The following is a 21467-nucleotide window of genomic DNA, read 5'->3' on the forward strand; positions in this document are numbered from 1 at the left end:
ATACGGAATGATTCGACTCCGAAATGGTATTTGAACCCAAAAACTTCTGATTATGAGTCAAGTGTTCTAACCACAGCGCCTATGAGCTGGATTAACAGTAAAAAATGCATCACAGAATCACTTACAATCATAGCTATCAAGCACCTATTTGCCACACGGAAGTGCTTTAGGGCTGCTCATGGAGTACGCAGAACTAGTTCGAGCAGGGAAAACACAGCGACCTTTAACACATCACATGCTTCAGCTCACCAAACTTACCAAAGACTCAAGCCCTACATCAGTAGTTTTGAAGATTTAGCATAGCGAAACCATAATTAAGGCCATAAGTTGTACCAAGGCCCTTATAAACGGAACCTGCCTGTCAGGACCACATCTGCCACCACGATATATGATAAGCATATGCGCTTAAGGACCAACAGGGCCCAGAATTGAGTGGGTGATGACAGACCTAGAGTCAGAACTCAAGCATAATGACCTGAATTAGTGTGCTTGATGGACCTTGAGTTAAGACCCTATTGGTAAAAAGGGCACGTATGGACATGTGGCATTGTATAGCGGCTTATTTTTTGTTATATGAAGAGGGGTAACTTTTACTACTCATCTGGAGGCCAGAATTCTCTTAACCGCGTGGCAACGATTACAGGACGTGATAGTGCATCCGAATATGAATATCCGAACGCCTGGAAATCGCCTGTATCCATTGAAACAATTCAATGAAAACAGCCACAGCTTGTAGCACTACAAGCAAGGTGCTCATCATTATGGAGGGTGGAACAAGTTGAACATTTTGAATTCGCTTGTATGTATATATGTATGTGTGGCTAAAAACATCATGGTCAGGATCTTTATTAATCCGATGAGCTCTTTTTCACAGTTGTCCAGTAGGGGCGGGACATTACAAAAGGGGCGGGTCATTACAAAAGGGGCGGGTCATTACAAAAGGGGCGGGTCATTACAAAAGGGGCAGGTCATTACAAAAGGGGCGGGTCATTACAAAAGGGGCGGGTCATTACAAAAGGGGCGGGTCATTACAAAAAAACACGGGAGTGCAAAGTACCGGAATGGTAAGAAAATCACAAAAAAAATCCTATTTATATTTTACCAGGTAAAGCCCACTGAGCTACGAGTTTCCTTTACAGAAGCGACCTTGGCCACACATGATTGTTGATGCCACCTCACCAACAGGCTGCCTTCCAGCATGTCTCCAGCTCCTCAGAGATTGTGAAAAGCTACTTGGATGAACGATGCTACATAAAACTAAATATTACCATCATTATTATTATTTTGTACATGACAGGTCAACATTTTACGGTTGGAGCATACTGTCGTTGTTTTCAGGGTCACATTCAGTTTACTTAGGGGAGGCACACGAAAGGTGCACATGCCAGTTGCCACTGGTGATATACATGGCCAGTAATCAAAGCTGGATTTCCAAAATAATAACTCCGAGGGAGCTGCTCCCTACAACTGCATTAATGAGGTAGAGATGCCCCTGTTTATCCTCAGACTGTGAGCACATGAGATAAGCATGGCACACTGCACCAGGCACTCATTTAAGGCTGAGCCAATCCATGGGAGGCCAATAACATTCAGTAAACACTGACCATTGACGTTCATGGCTGGGAATTGAGTCCGGTTCGCTTGGAATAATATCACAATATCCCAACCACTAAACCACAGCTCCGTACATAATAACCGGCATTCGCCATAAAGTGGCAGTGACATCACCATGGCGCTTGTGGCAGGCTATGTGCGTGGTTTTACACGTACAAAGACAAAGATCCCCCGTATAGCCTGAAGCTAAACGTCACTGGTGTTCGCCGTGAGTGGGAATCGATCTCGGGTTGTATATCCACACACACACACACTCTCTCGCATGCACAGGATATCGCAATAGGCCATGAAAGGCAAGCATACGATACCGTTCAGTAAGGTCAATCGCTAAAGAGGAAAAGTATAACAATTACCATATGGCAAAGCTGACAGGTCAAAAAAAAATAATAGCCAAATCCATAATTTTTGCAAGACACCCCTCGGACTGAATGTGATGCCAGCTAGAGGCAAACCTATCGAGAAACACGTGACCACAAGGTCCACATCCTGAACAGATATTTTACAACGATAACATATACTCTGCTAATGGAGAACGCACAGAACACACGTTATTATTTTTTAATTTTCTCGCGTGTTTTTTATGTTTTGGGTCTTGGGGGTCTGTGTCAATTGTTGAGGAATTAATTACAGCGATCTCTCCCAGCGTGGCCATGTGGAGATGTTTCAATCAGTACACTCAACACAATCATCTAATTGCACTTGGCAAAACAAACGGCGGTTTTAATTGCAGGGAATGCATGCACGGGATGTTGAATTCGTGCCAACAGATGTGCTGGCTTCCTATGTTACAACATGACACGGTGTTGCGTGGATCCTGCTATTTAAGATGCAAATGACATTTCCAATAAAGTTGAAAATTTGAGCTTTTTTTGCCTTTTTTTTCCATTTCATCCGGTGAGGGTCAGTTTTTCAATGTGACAGGAGCTGTTCACCTCCCACAAAGCGAAACTCTTTTTCTTCTTTGGTTCTTTCGGTAAAGTCACCACGTAGAATGAGAATAAAATTCTAAATTGATAAAATAAAATAACACAATAATATTCTCACGACGTTTCGGCCACAACACAAGCGGCCTTCATCAGGTGAAGGGACGAGACTGTCTGGTAGGACAGCGCTGGAGTGAAAAAAGCCAAGTTCAGATCACGACCTTTAAGCTGTGTCAAAGTTGAGGGCGCTTTGTTTCTTCTGACACAGCTTAAAGGTCGTGATCTGAACGTGGCTTTTTTCACTCCAGCGCTGTCCTACCAGACAGTCTCGTCCCTTCACCTGATGAAGGCCGCTTGTGTTGTGGCCGAAACGTCGTGAGAATATTATTGTGTTATTTTATTTTATCAATTTATTATTTTATTCTCATTCTACGTGACTTTACCAAAAGAACCAAAGAAGATGAATCCTTGCAGTCACGGAAGCTTTAAATCGAAAAATACTCTTTTTACTAACCCTGTAGGCAGTGGTGTACAAACACAAATAACACATATAAAAAGAATACCAAAACATTCGTTTAGAACACTGCCTTAAAAATAAAACAGTACTTTGGTTGAGTCTACCTCTCTGGTCTGTCTATTTGCAGCGAAGAAGACGGTGTGATTGGCAGAATGTGTTCAGTTTTTTTCTGTTGGCAGCAATCCGAGTTGACACACAACCTGAGGATTTAAGCTGTCTATGCTATCGAAAAACCCAGGTCCTAACATACAATGCAATAATGAGACCTTGATGAAACAAGGCTTTAAGACCTGCCCCAAATAAGTATTTGTATTGTTCTGCAAATCACTTTAGCCACAGCACAGATCACGTACTGTTACGAAAAATCTCTCCCTGCAAGTAATTTTGTTTAAATGTGGAAACATGTGAAAGCCACCAAGAGCTAGGTCCGGTAAATACGAATTTTTGCCAAATTTCTCTAAATTCTCTCATTTTTCACAACATTTCCGTAGATGTGCTTTTATATATTAATAGACTAGCTTTACTACCCGGCTTCGCCCGGGACCGTGGATTCTTGTCTTTGATTAATTTCATATTACCTTATATTTCACTGAAAAACCCTGAAAACAAATGTATACTTGCAATGAAAGAATAAAAGCCGAAACAAATCAATTTCACCAAATCGGATGTTTTTCACCGAAGGAAATTCAACCTTAACCCACTTATACGTGAGGTCGATTTAGGCAACTCGGGAAGGGGATGACGTGGCGAGCTGAAAATAGTCGCGTTCCTTTAGAAATTCCAGACAGCATAAAGCTGTGCAAATTTCATGACGTCAGAGCTCAGCGTTCAAGAGTTGTTTGCTGCTTCACACAAACAGATGGATTTTCTGCTTTATATTTAAGAGCGAGCTGAAGATAGTCGCGTTGACGAGACAGCTGTGCCACGCATTTGTGCGGGATACAGGGCCTACGCGGAGGGTGGGGGGGGGGGATGCGTGACGTCAGCAGGCACATTGCGTGACGCTACCGCATGTGGATGACATCACAGATGTGACGTCACCGCTCACTTGCTGTGCAAAATATATCCATTATTGCGCCCCCCCCCGCCAAAATATAAAAGTCAATTTTTTTACTTTTTGAATTGTGCATAGTCTGGAAGCTACCCACATGACAAATTTCAAGTTTGTTGCATGTTGGGAAGTATGCTAAACATTTCGAACAGACACACATATTCACAAATTTCCCTTTTACATATATAGATCACCAGCAGCAAGCTATTTGTGCCTCACACCAAGGGCCTGGGATCGATTCCAGACTCAGGCGTTTTTGTGTGTGGACTTTGTATCTTCTCCCCCTGTTCTGCATGGGTTTCCTCCACGTGCTCCGCTTTCCTCCGAAAGATTAATACAAATAAAAACATAAAGTAACTGGCATTGGCGGAACATTCCAATCATGAATAATTGCCTACCGATTGCTAAATCGGGATGGCACGTAGTAACACTGCCCCCTAAACGCAATACACTTGGCAAAAAACCTCCTGCACAGAGAAAAAAACAAACACAGTCTTGTGACTCGGTGAGAGGCGGTGGGGGGGGGGGTTATACTGGGGTTGAAGATGCTGCACGATGATGAATTACCTCGTCCCCCATGTGTGGCTGAAACTCGAACTTAGTGGGCGGGCAGAAGAAGGTGTGGTAGGTCTCGAGGAAGCGCAGCTTGTCGCTGCGCGGGTCGAGGCCGTCCACGGCGTTCTCAATGACGTCGAGGCCCTCGTGGCGTGAACTCTCCAGGTTGTACTCAGCGGAGAGGTACGTACGCAGCGCGCGGTTCAGGCTCGCGTGGTAGCCCAAGTCGCAGCACTGCGCGGCGGCGCACAGCAAAGCACAGCAGAATACGAGGGGCGTGACGATCACAATCAGAATATTTATTTCGACTGAACGAATCCGATGAGATGTAAAGCTCTTTTTTTTTCACAGATGTCCAGTAGGGGGCGGGTCAGACCGTTACAAATAACAAACAATACAAAAGCACGATAGGAGTGCAGAGTATAGGAAAGGTAAACAGATCAAATTAAAAAAAATATACAAATTAACTAAACTATTTTTCTTATCTTACCAGGTAAAGCCCACTGAGCTATTAGTTTATTTTTCAGAGTCCACCTGGCCACAAATGATTTGGTCAACAAGTGGCTTATCAGATGGAAATTTATAGCAGCAAAATAATCGAAATAATAAACACATGTTGATTCTAAATATGGAGGGGAAAAACTTGAAAGACCCGGATAAAAAAAATCCACGCGACCACGGGGAGAACATGAAAACTCCAAATATACAGGCATCAGGTTCTGTATCAAACCCCTGACCTCCTGCATACCACGCGAGATATTTAACATCTCGCCACCATGTCACCTGATGGGCTTAGGGCCATCCCGACATTAAATCAGCCTTAAACCTGGTGACGAGTGTAAACATCTGCACTTGATTCTTTGCAAAATGTATCTAATTGGTGTTTGAACAGCTTAACACCTATATTATTGGTTATTTCGGTAAAGTCACGTAGAAGGGAAACAATAAAATAATAAAAATATAAAATAATAGCTTAACACCTATTTTTTTTCCAGAAAGGGTAAAACCTATTATTATTTTTCATATTTTGGTACTGGGAAAAAGTTCCTATAGATATTACTACAACCCAGTCTGCTGCCTTGCTAATGTATACACCGGCAAGCAAGTGTTGGAAATGCTTTAATAACGTTTCATTTGTTATTAGATTCCTTACAATCGCCTGCTATGTGCCAATTATCTTATCAGAGTAACAACATCCTTCTGAGGTTTTCAGTTAGCAGGACATCCTTCTGAGGTGTTCAGTTAGCAGGACATCCTTCTGAGGTTTTCAGTTAGCAGGACATCCTTCTGAGGTGTTCAGTTAGCAGGACATCCTTCTGAGGTGTTCAGTTAGCAGGACATCCTTCTGAGGTGTTCAGTTAGCAGGACATCCTTCTGAGGTGTTCAGTTAGCAGGACATCCTTCAGAGGTTTTCAGTTAGCAGGACATCCTTCTGAGGTGTTCAGTTAGCAGGACATCCTTCTGAGGTTTTCAGTTAGCAGGACATCCTTCTGAGGTGTTCAGTTAGCAGGACATCCTTCTGAGGTTTTCAGTTAGCAGGACATCCTTCTGAGGTGTTCAGTTAGCAGGACATCCTTCTGAGGTGTTCAGTTAGCAGAACATCCTTCTGAGGTGTTCAGTTAGCAGGACATCCTTCTGAGGTTTTCAGTTAGCAGGACATCCTTCTGAGGTGTTCAGTTAGCAGGACATCCTTCTGAGGTTTTCAGTTAGCAGGACATCCTTCTGAGGTGTTCAGTTAGCAGGACATCCTTCTGAGGTGTTCAGTTAGCAGGACATCCTTCTGAGGTTTTCAGTTAGCAGGACATCCTTCTGAGGTGTTCAGTTAGCAGGACATCACATCATGTCAGGGGACAGCACCAGAAGACGACTTTGCACAACTCACTCCTCATGGAGGTGTCACGGATCCAAAACTTGATGATGCACCTTCCATGTTTGGTAGAATGTTTGCCACTTATTTGATATGCTTACAATATCCCAGCCCTCAGAGCTGGGCTAGGCCATATATTTTATGAAAATCCAAATGTTTGTGATGATGTTCTTGTAGGGTCATCGCTAAATGGGTGAAGACCATAAAGTGTATTATTTTTTACATTAAGCATGTTTACCCAGGAAAGCCTCGCTGAGTCTCAAGACTCTTTTTCAGGTGGGTCCTGCCACATTTCGCAGTTAGGGGAGATGGGTACCGCAGTGGAGAGTTGTTAACTACCTCGCCTGTATATTTGGAGTTTGTGTGTCTCTCTCCCCGTGGTCGCGTGGATTTTTCTCCGGGTCCTCCGGTTTGTCCCTCCACATTTAGAAACATGCAGTTAGAGTATTTGGCTGCTATAAATTTCCACATAGTAAGCCACTTTGTAGAGCTATCATTTGTGGCCAGTTTGCTTTTAAAAAGGAAGCTGTATATCTCAGTGGGCCTTACCTTGTAAAATATAAGTAGTTTATATTCCAATTCAGTAATTTGCAAGTATTCATTCAAATTTGGAAAATGAAGCCAGCACACAGTTGCCTAAACTTGCGAATTATGTCATGGGATATTTAACCTTGAAGCAGACGGCGAATAGATATTTTTTATGATAAATACATCTCCAGTATTAACCAAGTTGGTCACTGGATTCTAACGGTGAACCTCTGCAACAAGTTGACAACACACTACCGCTGGGGCCTTATCACACTTGATAACTGACTGGGTTAAAGATGCGACGAAGTGCTAGCAAGACTGGATTGTCTTTAGCGCAGCAGCGAGTGGCAGGGAGAATATACGCACTGATGGAGACATCGTTGCTCAACATGAATGCAGGATATAACTCCAAGCATGCTAAAACCCTGTGCCCACGAATGACACATCGGCTTGTAAAGGCTCAGCTAATTATAAATACATTTAATGGTATGGGACATTTTAATCTGCCAGATAAAATGTTTCATTAGGAGTACTAAATTAAATAAACGATAATAACGTGTACATGATTGATGGATTTTGTTAAAATAATTTATGATGAATAACATTTGATGAATCAGTTCCCGGGCTTGCCTCCTCCCAGATTAATGTTTCTTGGTATCGTTTGCAGAAACAAGGCAACTTGTCAGTAGGTTTTGACATCACTCAGTCTCGTCAGCAGCGTTCAGCTTCATAAATAATGCCAGTTCGTTATCATGACGTTCAATGCAAAAAACCAGTATGCACTATGTGGGGCTAAAATAATTGTTTATACAATGCCATATCAAATGCAATGAAACACCTAATTTACCTTCATTGACATGCACCTTTTAAGTAACATGTGGCTCATATTTCACACCAGATAAAATTAAATATAAACTTTAGTTTCTGAGTATTGCATTTTGTATTTCAAGTATTTCAGGTGGGAAAATTTAAATCTGTTTGTGTGTGGTACAGAACATTTTAAGTATTTTTAAGATGTATTTGCCTTTAAGCAGTATCAAGATGCATGGGCAGTACCCTGCCATTTGCTGGCAGCATTACAATAACGGTGATGCACGCAGAGTCACAGCTATGGACAGGAAGCAGCACATTGGCTGAAGCGTTCTGCATTGTAATTTACGGACTTATTTTATCATGCTAAAGATGTATTGGAAGAAAAGTTTCTCGGACCCTGTGTGAATAAAATATAAATCATGCTCAATTCAACTACACGGGCCAACAAGTAGCAATTCCAAATTTATTTATGTCACGTATACTTTTATACATTTGGAAATCCCTCTCGAAGGCCTGGCCTTATGTAGTAAATATACCAGTCCTTCCGTGCTTAATGATGTCTATACTCCTGTCATGATCAGACAGTTGACATTTTTACGAAATAACACCAATATAAGCTTCTGGTACTTTAGTGTAAGTGCACACATGGAGATAGGGGCAAGCAACTTGGAAGTTCAGAACACAATTTGTAAAGTAAACAATTGTAGCTGTGCGCAGAGTGGAGGAGGGCGGGTGACCAAGACCCATAGCAGAGTGGCGGTTTCTCAAGTTTAGCGACCAGGGTGGATGATGGTGCTCGTCACGAATGGCATCCCAGTAACCCCGTTGACAGTGACAATAACGATCATGATAATGATAATAAAGATTCATAGAGGTGAAATAAACAAACATATGTCTCACTGAATTGCATCGCGATGCCATTCCTAACTTTTCAACTCCTGCTCCAACGGAAGTCCTCGCTGAACGCACCTAACACGTAACACGTACATGTGCGCACAAAGACACCCTGCATAGTCTTTTCAGGCCGTTGGGGCAAGTGCTATCAGTGAGCACCAATGAATGCCGGCACAATACAGGAATGGGGTAGTGTGGAAACCCCCACACTTGACCGCCTTTGTTTTCCCAGTTGCTGATGTTTACACACCGCACGAGGTACTCATTTGGGACTGAGTCGACCTTCGGAAGGGCCCAGGACTGATTGAGATATTTCACATTTGCTACTTATGGTGACAACAAACGGGAACCGAAATCAGCTCCCCAGATTCGTAGCACAATACGCTAACCACTACGCTGTCGCTCCCCCACGTGTACAAACACACACACACGTGCGTGCTATTTGACGTGTACTCTCGGGTGCTGTGAGCTTAGCCATGTTTGCCTCCTGCTGCTGCCACATCTGCACATGCGGTTTCACTTGCTCATCGTCAGCGGAACCTCTCCCATGGAGGGCCCTGGCTTGAATTTATGTTCATGGCGGCGAGTGCCTCGGGTTGATCATTTACACACGGGAATCTGAAGTGCCCTCCTACAGAACGGCACAAGCCTGGATTGTGCAAGGCAGACCGACTCGCAATCGTAAGCACGTGAGTTCAATTACTTGTTATGGGAGGAGGCTGAACCAATCATCCTTCCATGATTTATAAAATGATAACTACTTTGAAACGCTTTTTTGTACATGAACTGTCAACTCTGCCCCTGTTCACATCCAAGCTCAATAAATTCCTCTTGTCCTTTTACCAATGACTATGAAACACCGACATTCACACCTTAGATACAAAAGCATATGAATCTCCTTCTCCTGTGGTCTCCGTAATGCACGTTATATTTTATTTGTGAAGCATCTGGAGCTGCGGTTGCATTTAGATGCTCTATAAATCCAAATGCGTTATAACGTATTTATCACCACCATGAGAATTCCGAATTACCATTGTGTGGCAATTCACAGTGCATTTATGTGAATCTGAATCACCTGGTTTGCGGGCCTGCCATTGTCCGGACACATTAACACATTAATCTATATGCCCATGTAGAGTATAGATTGTCTGTCAGTTGTGACTGGCTGATTTAAGGTTAAGTGGCCTTGACTACTGTTCACATTTTGGTAATGGCTATGGCGTCAGCAAATATGAGAAGGTTAAGGTGATTTAATCGATAGTTTTGTCTTTTGTCCAATCTACTTTTCAGAAAACATTCTCATGTTGATACTTGGGGTGGCATGGTGGCGAGATGTTAACTACCTCGCCTAGTACGCAGGAGGGGATGGGTTCGATGCTGACCCTGTATATTTGGAGTTTGCATGTTCTCCTCGTGGTCATGTGGATTTTTATCCAGGTCCTCCAGGGTTTCCCTCCACATATAAAAATACGCGTTGAGATTATTTGGCTGCTATAAATGTCCGCATGATAAGCCACTTTGCTGAGCTTTCATTTATGGCCAGATCGCTTCTTAAAAAGAGCTATACGGCTCAGTGGGGTTTGTTAATTTTAACTGAAGTGAGGCAGTGTCACATTGCTTGAATCCCCTTCGAATATGCATTTTGGTAATATTTTCATGTAATCTCAGTGTAGCTGTTCCGTAAAAAAATATGACTTTTAAACATATGTTTATTTTGGAATTAATTTGTCAGGGCGTTGGATGACTGTCAAATTTCCACTCAGTTGAATTCCACTGCAGATGCTTTTTCAATACATGTTTGAGTATATTAATGTGGTGGAATTCCTCTACATTGATGGAGGAATTCCTCCATCAATGGAGCAGCTCCAGACGTTTCCCCCCCCCCCCCATCTATCGTCAAAATACTAAGGTATGTTTAAGTAATATAGGATAAGAGTTCAAGCCAAAGTGTCTCTCTGCTTACATGAGCAATGATGGCCCCGAGGCAGTGACAGATACTCCGAGTTAGGCCAAGGTAACGCATACACGGATGCATCCACAAATGAATAAAGATGAAATACATATGTGAGAGACTTGGGCAGGGAGCCTAAAAGGGTTGTTCAGGAGAATCGATAACATGCAATATGGATGAAACCAGCTTTTAAGACTCAAACAATGATTGAGTAGGCAGTGTGGACAGGATGGGAATGATTGTGTTGGACTGAGGAAAGAGCAGAGGACGAGGAGAGACACTCGCTCCCCACGCGCGGATCGGTGACCGGCTGAGAAGAGAAGCTGTGTTTGATGTCGTGATGTCGGCAGCAGCAGCAGCGAGATTAATGGGATACAAGTTTAGAGACCGCATATGAGATCACACATGCCTTTTACTACACAGACAGATATGTATTAAAAAAAACTCTTTGACCTTCGAAACAAAAAAACACATAACAGACACAGAAGGAAGACTCATTTCTGTGTAATGCAGCCGTAACAGCAAAAAAAAAGAATTGGCTCAAAGTGCATGCATCAAACGGCTGTTCAAGAATCTTACAAATGCAATCCCTCAGCATTTCTGAGCTGTGAACGAAAAGATCAGGGACGAGAGTGCAGTCGTAATTCATGTCTGCACATTAACCATCGAAATGGAGATGTTATAATCTCCACAAAGGACAACGTGAAAATGCTCATAGACGTCACGGGAAATGTGCGCACCATGACAACGTGCACCAACACGCGTAAGCGAAAGAGACCGTAAGTGCGAATCAGATGTGCATGAGCTATGTGCATGTACACAATGAAACTATGTTGCAAGGTTCATAACCACCCTACTGCTGCCGACTCAGCAGTGCACAAGGATTCCGACCAGAGTTAGTTGATCGGGCAGGTTCGTGTGTGGCGCGGTAAAGTACGGGTATTCTCGCCTCTACCAAGATGCTTGGCCAGCGTGTAAAGGTCAAATACCGCCTACTAGAGGCCCTTAATTCAGCATTGAAACGAGCAAGCAGTGTTTTCATAATAAAAGCACCGTGTCTCTCTTTGGACTGCGAGGTCTCACTACGTATAGGGGCTCGGAGAGCGATACATCTCAACGTGAGACATATATTATACGTGATGTGTCGCGAAACTTTAATTTTGGTGGAAAAACGTCAGGGTAAATAAGTCAAACTAGGGCAAGGAGAAAGGTCAGCAAAGTCCAACTGAGCTGTAAGAGTTGGCCACGATCTGTCTTCAACCAATGCGCCAACACCCACCCCTTAAATGTTTTTCCTCAATTAGCTAATTGGTTGCATTTTGGTTCATAGCTGAACTGTAAATAAATGCGATACTCTCCCGCTGTAATTTAGGTTTTTTGGGTTGGATCACGTCAATATAAATGTGTCGTTAAACCCGCCACACCCGACACAGCCAATTAGTAAGGTTTGACACGTAAACATAACTTGCAAATTCGTTACGAGTACAGCACACCGGTGTGTAGGAGAGCAAATCCACAACATGTACAATCTGAGTACGTTTCGCCAGTAATTACAACGGGCATCATCAGGCAGACAGCCAGAATTGTTGCCTGATGAAGCTAGCTGTAATTACTGGCGAAACCCAGAAACGCGATCAAACCCCCCAAAAAAACCTATATTCTGGATGATATTGGTCGCGAAAGCCTCTGTGTTTAACCAACTCTACCGCTGATAAAATGAGCAAATGGGATCGTGCTTATATATGATGGCGGCTCTGAACCAGCAACAGAAGATCCATGTTCTAAAGGCGGGGGGACAGTTCCCCCACAAGGAAGACCAAATATATAGTTCCCACAATGAAGTATTCATTTTAATTGGTCCAACATGGATTCATAAAAAAAACAGGCCGATTAAATCCATGACCAGGATTTGAACTCAAATGTTTCAATCGTGTGAGTCGAGTGCCCTGTCAAGAGGGCCTTCTGGCCAGATACTCTGAAAGTTAATGTTTTAAGTGAATTTCCATGATGTCCATGTGTTTTAAGTAATACGAGCAAGAAAAATTAATGAGTTGTAGACCCATTCCAACAAAATATCCAAACAAAAGAATCAACGCACTCATGAAGATAGATGAATGTATGGCAGTATAATTTGAGATTACTTAATGTAAATATCTGGCAGGAAAGTGCATTAATTTTATTTAATGGCCTCGACTGACACTCATTCCCACACCTCCGATGAGCACGATTGGCTACGTACGGTGCAAACAAGTTCAACTTGCATACAATAAGGGTTTCAGCATTCATGGTGCGATGGTTAAAAAAAACATTAAATGAACATCCCCTCCGAATGACTCTCATTTCTAATGCCACGGGTCAATTGGAAAGAAGAAAGTGCCAGTGAAACTGCAAAACGCCTCTCGAATTCAAGTCAGATGTGCACATCAATTAATTATTTGTCTCCCTCTGGGACAGAGTGACCAAAGGATGCCCAAGAGATTCGGGAATACCACATTTCCATATCCCTGGCCGAAGAGACAAGAGACAGCAGGGTAAGGAGAGGTCAGGGTTTGCGGGAGGGCCTGAGGGAGGAAAGAACGAGGGCAAAGGGTGGCGAGTGAAAGAATAATGTAACAACATTTTCCAATTTTGAGTTTTTTGAAAAGTATGCGATGCTCCCCGATCATAAAACACGCTTACTTTCAGTGCCAGACAAGGTCGACTGATCCACTCTGCGGGAGACTCGAGCAATTAAAGAGAAACGTTTCTGTAGCTGTTACAGCTCTCCAAGCTTACCGAATCAAGAGCTCCATTCCTATAGGGGCTTTAACACATGGCTGTGCAAGTCTTACACATTCATGCTTCAAAAGCAGGATTTTGCAATAGAATGTAACATGAAAAGTGCCCTTGTTGATGTATATACTGATATCTTTTTCATTCGGCTCAATGGACGGTGATGTTAAGTATGTACTCTTAATAAAGCCACGCATGGCACATGAAGGGGTCGTGTGGCTGGAACCTTCGCTCGTCCCCGTTCGTATCCCCAGTGCTGAAGCTTGTTCCACACCACACTCGGCACACATTTTGGACCGAGTCAACCTACAGAAAGCACAGCTCCCATTCAGATCACCGTCATTACGTGCGGTGTTAAGCGTAGCGAGGATTTGGAACCTGAGTTACGGGGATCGTGGCAGTGCTGATCACTACAACACTGCCTCTTCATGCACATTCTGTACATACAGAAGGTAGCACAGAGACAGAAGGAGACGGAGGCAAACCGAAACAGGCGGAGAAACAGACACACGCGCAGAGAAAGCGAGAGAGTGGGAGAGACACTCACGCCAACAATGAGAAGAAACACGACAAAAGAAACGAAGGCAGGATGGGAGGATTGACAGGCAGAGAGATGACAAAGGCAAAGTGTGATGGGTGGTGGGGGCGGGCGGGGGGAGGGGGATGCACGGCAGACACAAGCAATCATCGAACCGAGAGCCGCAGCAGCTCTCTCGTGGCAGCACGCGTTTGTAATTAATGCCTGCGTCGAGCGCAGCTGCATCAAGCGAGGCCGGCAGGCTATCACCGGCCACCAGAGACGGCCGCACACGCCACGCATCGCATCGCCGCCGAAAACCACAAAGGCAAGCCAAAGTGTTTCTCTGCTGTCGCGAGTGGGTGGGGGCAGGCGGGGGAGGAAAAGGGGTCTTTCTCATCTGCGTTTGTGGAAATTCCACATTCCCATGGTGGGAACCAGGTAACATATAAAACAAGCACGGGTGACTTTCCACAAATTGGCTATATATTCACTGCATTGACAGTGGGGCACGAGCGTATGTATGAAGCAAAAAGCCTACACAATGTTTAATAATACTGCAAAAAAGATAAACAATAGGCGATGTTTCCGGCAATGCCCCTTCTTTGTAGGTCAAAGTAGTGTTCAAGTAGTGCTCACGTTATCGATACCCGGAGAAACGACGGGGCCGAAACTGCCCCCGAAACGGGAATTGAACTCGCAACCCTGCAACTTGTGAGCTGGGCGTTCTGCCGCAGTGCCTCGTCGTCGGATGAAGACACAGAACTGATTGTAGAATTATCAGTGGAGAGAAGAAAAAAAACACCCTTCATACTTTTCAAATATTAATGTGAACACATCAGCAGGCAGACAAAAGCATACACATTTTGTAACGTGTTATCTGCAGTGGCATACGACCTTGTACTCTCAACAGGGCTGCAGTGCAAATGAGATGTTCTGTCCGAGACGTATTTCTTGGCGAGAGGGGCGGGCGAGGGGGGCATTCAGACGTTGGGCTTCCTGGTGAGAAGCATTCCTGGATCCTCCAGCCATCACTTACGTGCCATGCATGTGCCTATACGACCATACCTAATCTGATAACAATAATACAGAAGCACTTTTGTAAACGTTATGGGATGACCCCTCTCCTTCCAAGTGTGTCTTTCCCGTAAAAAAAAATGAGCACGGGGGCCGGCTTAACGTCTACTGTACGTTCCATCCCCAGAGCCAGTTGGTGGGAGGGCTTCATTCCTATGATGGGGGCTGGTCCAGATTTTGCAATGACCAATGCTGTCTTCCTATTGCATTAATCCTAACCCTGACGAGGACTACAGTGAATCCATCCTTTGACGGCGGTAGATGCGTTCCTGAAAAGTGCCTCGTTAAGCGAAAACCGGGTGAAGCGAGGAATTGCTGCACTGCATCACATTGGCACGATGATAATAATTTAGAATTGTGAGGCTGATTTCATCCATAGATCCTAATGCGCCATCCCCAACAGCGCGGAGATGAAAGTTCCGCACTTCCGTGATGGGGGCTATAAAATCAACCGTGCAGTCATTCCATGGCGGGCTCTTTATCCAGCTTCTTACAACCTTGCAATTCAATAAATATATCAACTGTTGTCGATTGCACATTCAATCGTGCCATTTTGTTCAGCAATTTGGGTCTCTGATCCTGTGATTCCGGCAACCGTGATTTAAAAACAACAACAACAACAACAAATAAATACTCACGTCGATAAGGTCGGAGATGTCGTGGATGTAGTACTTGTGCACCGAGCAGTTGATCGCCTCGAGAGTGAGCAGGTACTCGTTGCGTGCCTTGATCGACTTGAGCTTGTTCTCCGAGTACTTGGCCTGCCGCTGTTTCACGTAGGATGCGACAGACATCTCAGTAGTCCTCTTGTTTACCATTCATCATTCGAGCACTGGCATTAACAAGAATGAGTGGTGGGGTGGAGTTCATCTTAAATCAGTGGCGCGGAGCCTGTGGTTGGAAATTCCACTTATAATAGCACCGACGAAGTGGCTTCTAGCGCGGAAATTTATAGCAGCCACAAACACTCTGAACGCGTGACGCTGATTCTAAATGCGGAGGGAAAAACCGGAGGACCCGCAGCAAAATCCACACGACCACGAGGAGAGAGAACACGCAATACAACAAATAATGAAGAGGCGTCAGGGTCGAGATCGCACCCACGACCTCCTGCATGCCAGGCAAGGGAGTGAACATCTCGCCAGCGCGGCGCCACCACCTTGAGATAGAAGCAACCAGGGGGGGCCCCGCTCACCTTTTCCTTCATCTTCTCCATCTTGCGCACGGAGCTGCGGCGCTGGTGCCGCTCGTCGGCGCGGAAGGCGTAGGAGACGGGGTCGCTGGTGCGGCCGAACTGCTTCTCCTCCTGCTTCTCGGCATCCTTCAGCTTGCTCTCGGCGCTGAGGCTCTCCGCGTGGTACATGTGGTACGTCTTGATCACCTAGCGGCACCCCGAGGATGACGGTCAAAAACGACGCAAGCGAAACAAGGGCGGACGCTATCTTTTTGCGCCTCCAAATTAAACAAACGATTTGATGATACCGTTGCCGAGTTGGCAGTGGTGCACAAGCACAAGTAACACGTTCCTCCATTTATTGCCAATTATGTACTTTTCCTTTAAAGGTCACAGTGTGTCATTGACAAAAGGTGTTGATTTCTTTTTTCATATTTTTGTGATGCAGTTTTTGGATGACTGCATTATCACTTTGGTCAGTTTTCCATGGGGTTAGTCCCTAATGGCCACACAATTGTATATTGAAGTTTGGTTCATTATCGATCATTTGTATGACGGTTAAAGCACCCCCTCCCCCCAACCCCACTATTACAAACAGATCTAAAAAACTATTAATCAAGTGCAGTACAAAGTCACACATCCTACCATCACACATCTTCCATGGTAATTAACCATCCACACAGTACCACCAACTAAAATGTTTATATAAGCGCAGTCTTATATAATAGACACATGCTTACATTACACTGGCGGCAGGAAAGGAACATTTCTGATACAAGCACACCACTTTGAATAGAAGCACACTTGTACTAACTCTCAAGGGGCGTGCTTCTACTCGATAGAATTAGATTTAAATACTTCTAAAGCCTCGTGCAATCAGTAATCTGATATTGATTACTTTCCCCAAGTAAGCTCATCACTGGCTGTATATTAAAATTACACGAGGAGTTCACTTTGCGTTGTGTTGCCAGGTTGAGATACCAATTTCCGGCGGTGTTGTGCATGACCAGAATTCGAAACGGAGTCACTCGGATCGTAGTGCAGTGTGACAACTTACTTCCCTTAAGAGATTCATGTTTTAGGGACATACTTCACACTTACACAATGCCTCTCACAGTTACGCGCTCAGGAACAAACCAGAATTATTATTTTTTAATTCATTTTTTAAGTAAAAACTAATTTTTACTTATAATCTTTCAAAGTTAATTATATTTTTTTCGCAGGATAACCAACTCAAATTTCAATCCGATGGCTTCACCGCATCATGGCAGCGTCCAGCTTCATGGGCTGGGCGAAGTCACCATAGATCCGAGTAGAAGCAGCCCACACGGAAGCGTTCAAGAAGCCTTGAAGCTACTCCTTATTAAGTAATCTCTGCAAGTAGTAATCTTTTAAACCTGAATTATTATTTGTTATTAAACTCCTTATTAAGTATTGTTTGTAATTTTAATATTGTCACGTATTACAGTGACACTTTGTAAATCCGGGGCTAAAATAATGCAACGATACTTAATTTTGTCTTCGGTAACGCACCACCCTTACAACATGCACGTCTATGGCCAAACGGGCTTCATGCAGTGCAATTCGACTCATGCCATGTTTTTCAGCAACGCATGTCGCGCATTGCGCAAGGGACGCCTGTATATTACTGCTACACAGCATACATATTAAATTTTGATTTAAAGCTTTCGTGACTGCAGTAATTCATATTCTTAGCTCTTTCGGTAAAGTCACGTTGAAGAGAAACAATAAAATAATAATATATATAAAACAATAAAAATTCTCACGACGTTTCGAACCATAACACAAACGGTCGTCATCAGGTGTGTCGGTTTGCATGCATGTCATGACGACCGTTTGTGTTATGGTCGAAACGTCGTGAGAATTTTCATTGTTTTATATATATTTTATTATTTTATTGTTTCCCTTCAACGTGACTTTACCGAAAGAGCTAAGAGCATACATATTCTTGGTTCTTTCGGTAAAGTCACGTAGAAGGGAAACAGAAAAATAATACAAATATAAAACAATAAAATTCTCACGACGTTTTATTGCTTTATATTTTTTATTATTTTATTGTTTCCCTTCTATGTGACTTTACCGAAAGAACCAAGAATATGAATCCCTGCAGTCACGAAAGCTTTAAATCACAGCATACATAGTTAACAAAATATGACACAAACCGTTATTAGCCATAAACATAACATTCGCACAAAGCTTACTCTAAATAGGGAGAACGTGCAAACTCCAAAAATTCAGCCGTCAGGGTCGGGACACGACCTTCTGCATACCAGGCGAGATATTTAACATGGAGCCTCATTCACTTAGGGCCATCCCTATGTCAAATCAGCCTTAAACCTGGTGACGAGTATAAACATCTGCACTAGTGAGTGTGCCATGCCGGCTTTAATAGGTGCTCGCGAACACCACGATCTGCAAGGCCGAATGGGACGATCTTCGCCTGCGTGTCCGTGCACGCGTGTGGAGCGCACGCGTCAGCAACAGAGCACTCCCCGTAGCGTCGGACACGAGCGGAGGAGCGTGCGATGGCTTTGGCAGCCGCAGGACGGTAACATCCATCGCGCGCCGGTCCCGACTCGCGAGCCGCATTTCATTAGGGGGAAGCAAAATCCTCTCGAACGAATCCTGGCTCCCACTCGCACGCCCCGTTTCACGAGCACCGCACTCCCAGATCTCGCTCTGCGCGGACGAGAGCCACCTCACCCCAAGATAGGGTGTACAGGGCAATCTGTTGCTGTCCTTACGCTCGTTGTGAGACACGCGCGCATCCCATTACTTATTTATGTCCGCTGGGCCGCGCAGAATCTTTATTGGCTCTGTTTAATATAAATGCATTGTACGGGATATTCATAACGCTGACAATTTCCATTTGTGTAACTATACCAACGAAGTTATTTCCATATTGTCCGTAATTAAATTCACATTGTGGCAGGGTTATTCATTGCAAATGTTGTTAAAAAGAAAATTCCCAATGAATTTCAAGTGATCGTGTTAGATATCAGTGCAAGGAGCAATAATATGAATGTTGGATTGCCATTAGTACATATATAAAGAAACTAGCTTTACTACCCGGCTTTGCCCGAGACTTGGATTCTTGTCTTGGATTAATACACGGCCTACGCGGAGGGTGGGGGGAGATGCGTGACGTCAGCAGGCACACTGCGTGACGCTGCCGCATGCGGGTGACATGACAGATGTGACGTCACCGCTCACTTGCCGTGCAAAATATATCCATTATTGCGCCCCCCCCCCCCCAAATAAAAGTCTATTTTTATACTTTTTGCATTGTATACAGTCTGGAAGCTACTCACATGCCAAATTTCAAGTTTGTTGCATGTCGGGAAGTATGCTAAACATTTCAAACAGACGCACATATTCACAAATTTCCATTTTATATATATAGATAAAATACATCATCAACAGCCTCTATTCCAGCATAGTTCCAGGTCTGGCAATGTACAGATCTTCTCGAAATTCGTTTATCCTCCCATCTCTCCTCTTTCTCTGCCACTCTCCCGTCCCCAACACTATCTGCCATGGCTTTCCTTAACAATCCTCTCCATCGTATTTATTGGATGCCCACCTCAGTAATTTTTCCTTGTATTCCCATGTCTTGCTCCTCTTCTGGTCGCCTATTGCTCTTCGAGCAGACTATTGTTATTTTAGCAGCCTATTGTTCTATTGATTACAATTGTCCAGAGCATTTCAATCTCGCCCTTTATATTAACCACACTCCTTTACCTGTGTCTCTTCCCCTCATATTTTCTGAAATAAGCCCTGCTCTGTCTCATCTATATACAGTGAGGGAAAAAAGTATTTAATCCCCTGCTGATTTTGTACGTTTGCCCACTGACAAAGAAATGATCAGTCTATAATTTTAATGGTAGGTTTATTTGAACAGTGAGAGACAGAATAACAACAACAAAATCCAGAAAAACGCATGTCAAAAATGTTATAAATGTATTTGCATTTTAATGAGGGAAATAAGTATTTGACCATCTCTCAGTCTGAAAGATTTCTTGCTCCCAAGTGTCTTTTATACAGGTAACGAGCTGAGATTAGGAGCTCACTCTTAAAGGGAGTGCTCCTAATCTCAGCTTGTTACCTGTATAAAATACACCTGTCCACAGAAGCAATCAATCAATCACATTCCAAACTCTCCGCCATGGCCAAGACCAAAGAGCTCTCCAAGGATGTCAGGGACAAAATTGTAGACCTACACAAGGCTGGAATGGGATACAAGACCATTGCCAAGCAGCTTGGTGAGAAGGTGACAACAGTTGGTGCGATTATTCACAAATGGAAGAAACACAAAAGAACTGTCAATCTCCATCGGCCTGGGGCTCCATGCAAGATCTCACCTCGTGGAGTTGCAATGATCATGAGAACGGTGAGGAATCAGCCCAGAACTACACGGGAGGATCTCTCGCTATATTTCTGCTGCCTCAGCAGTTCTCCTGCTGTATTTTTTTACCTGAAGACGATTGCTCGTGTTGCGATCGAAATGTCGTGATTTAAAAAAAAATTATATCTACGTGACTTTACCGAAAGACCCAAAGAGTATACTTGCTCTGTCTTTCATATACACAGAACAGGGGCTGCTCAGCATGATGTACCTGGGTTCAATTCCTGACTCGGGCACCTTTTTAAAGTGGCGATTGCATGTTCACCCCCTGCTCTGCATTGTATTTTTCTGGATTCTCCGCTCTCCTACCGTAACTAAAAACAACCCATGCAATGTAAGTGAAAACCTCACATTCGCCAATAACAAAACGGCCTTAAAAGGAAAACAATTAGAAAAGATCTCATTTCGGGCAATAGTCCTTCAGAAAAACTCATCACCAAATTATGTATTGGGCCAAACATCCCAAAGCTTAAAATGTACATGCAAAATACTCTATTTGAATTGCACAGCAGCAACATCGCCCTGTGCTGCGAAAAACTCGTTAGTATGCATGTACGTACGCACAACTTCTAATCGGAGGTGCGGGGCAAGGACAACAAACTAAAGACAAAAAGCAAGGCCCTCCCGAAAGAGTCCTGCGACTCAGCGAGGCTCTCCCGGGTGAACAAGCGAACACAAAATAATTCTATTCAGCTCTTTACATTTACCCTCATCCGTTCCCCATGCTTTAGCTTTTCTTTCCATCTTCCGCGGGAATTTACTGCTGCTGCCGATAATGTCTCCTTGAC

The 21467-nt window shown here is 43.8% G+C and overlaps 1 protein-coding gene across 5 annotated transcripts in view; it reads right to left on the reverse strand.

Annotated features, from left to right (window-relative positions):
* Positions 1 to 21467, reverse strand: part of LOC116942314 (SLIT-ROBO Rho GTPase-activating protein 1-like) — a 228866-nt gene that overhangs the window by 83281 nt on the left and 124118 nt on the right. For all 5 annotated transcript variants that reach the window (XM_032954047.2, XM_032954044.2, XM_032954045.2 and 2 more), the window contains exons 5-7: positions 16275 to 16460; positions 15718 to 15846; positions 4673 to 4894 (exon numbers count right to left, since the gene is read on the reverse strand). In XM_032954047.2, the coding sequence (XP_032809938.2) occupies positions 4673 to 4894; positions 15718 to 15846; positions 16275 to 16460 (537 nt within the window). The remainder of the gene's footprint in view (positions 1 to 4672; positions 4895 to 15717; positions 15847 to 16274; positions 16461 to 21467) is intronic.

This window comes from Petromyzon marinus, chromosome 14 (assembly GCF_048934315.1).
Source record: "Petromyzon marinus isolate PM22_M1 ecotype Great Lakes invasive population chromosome 14, UKy_Petmar_22M1.pri1.0, whole genome shotgun sequence".
Classification (NCBI taxonomy): domain Eukaryota; kingdom Metazoa; phylum Chordata; class Hyperoartia; order Petromyzontiformes; family Petromyzontidae; genus Petromyzon; species Petromyzon marinus.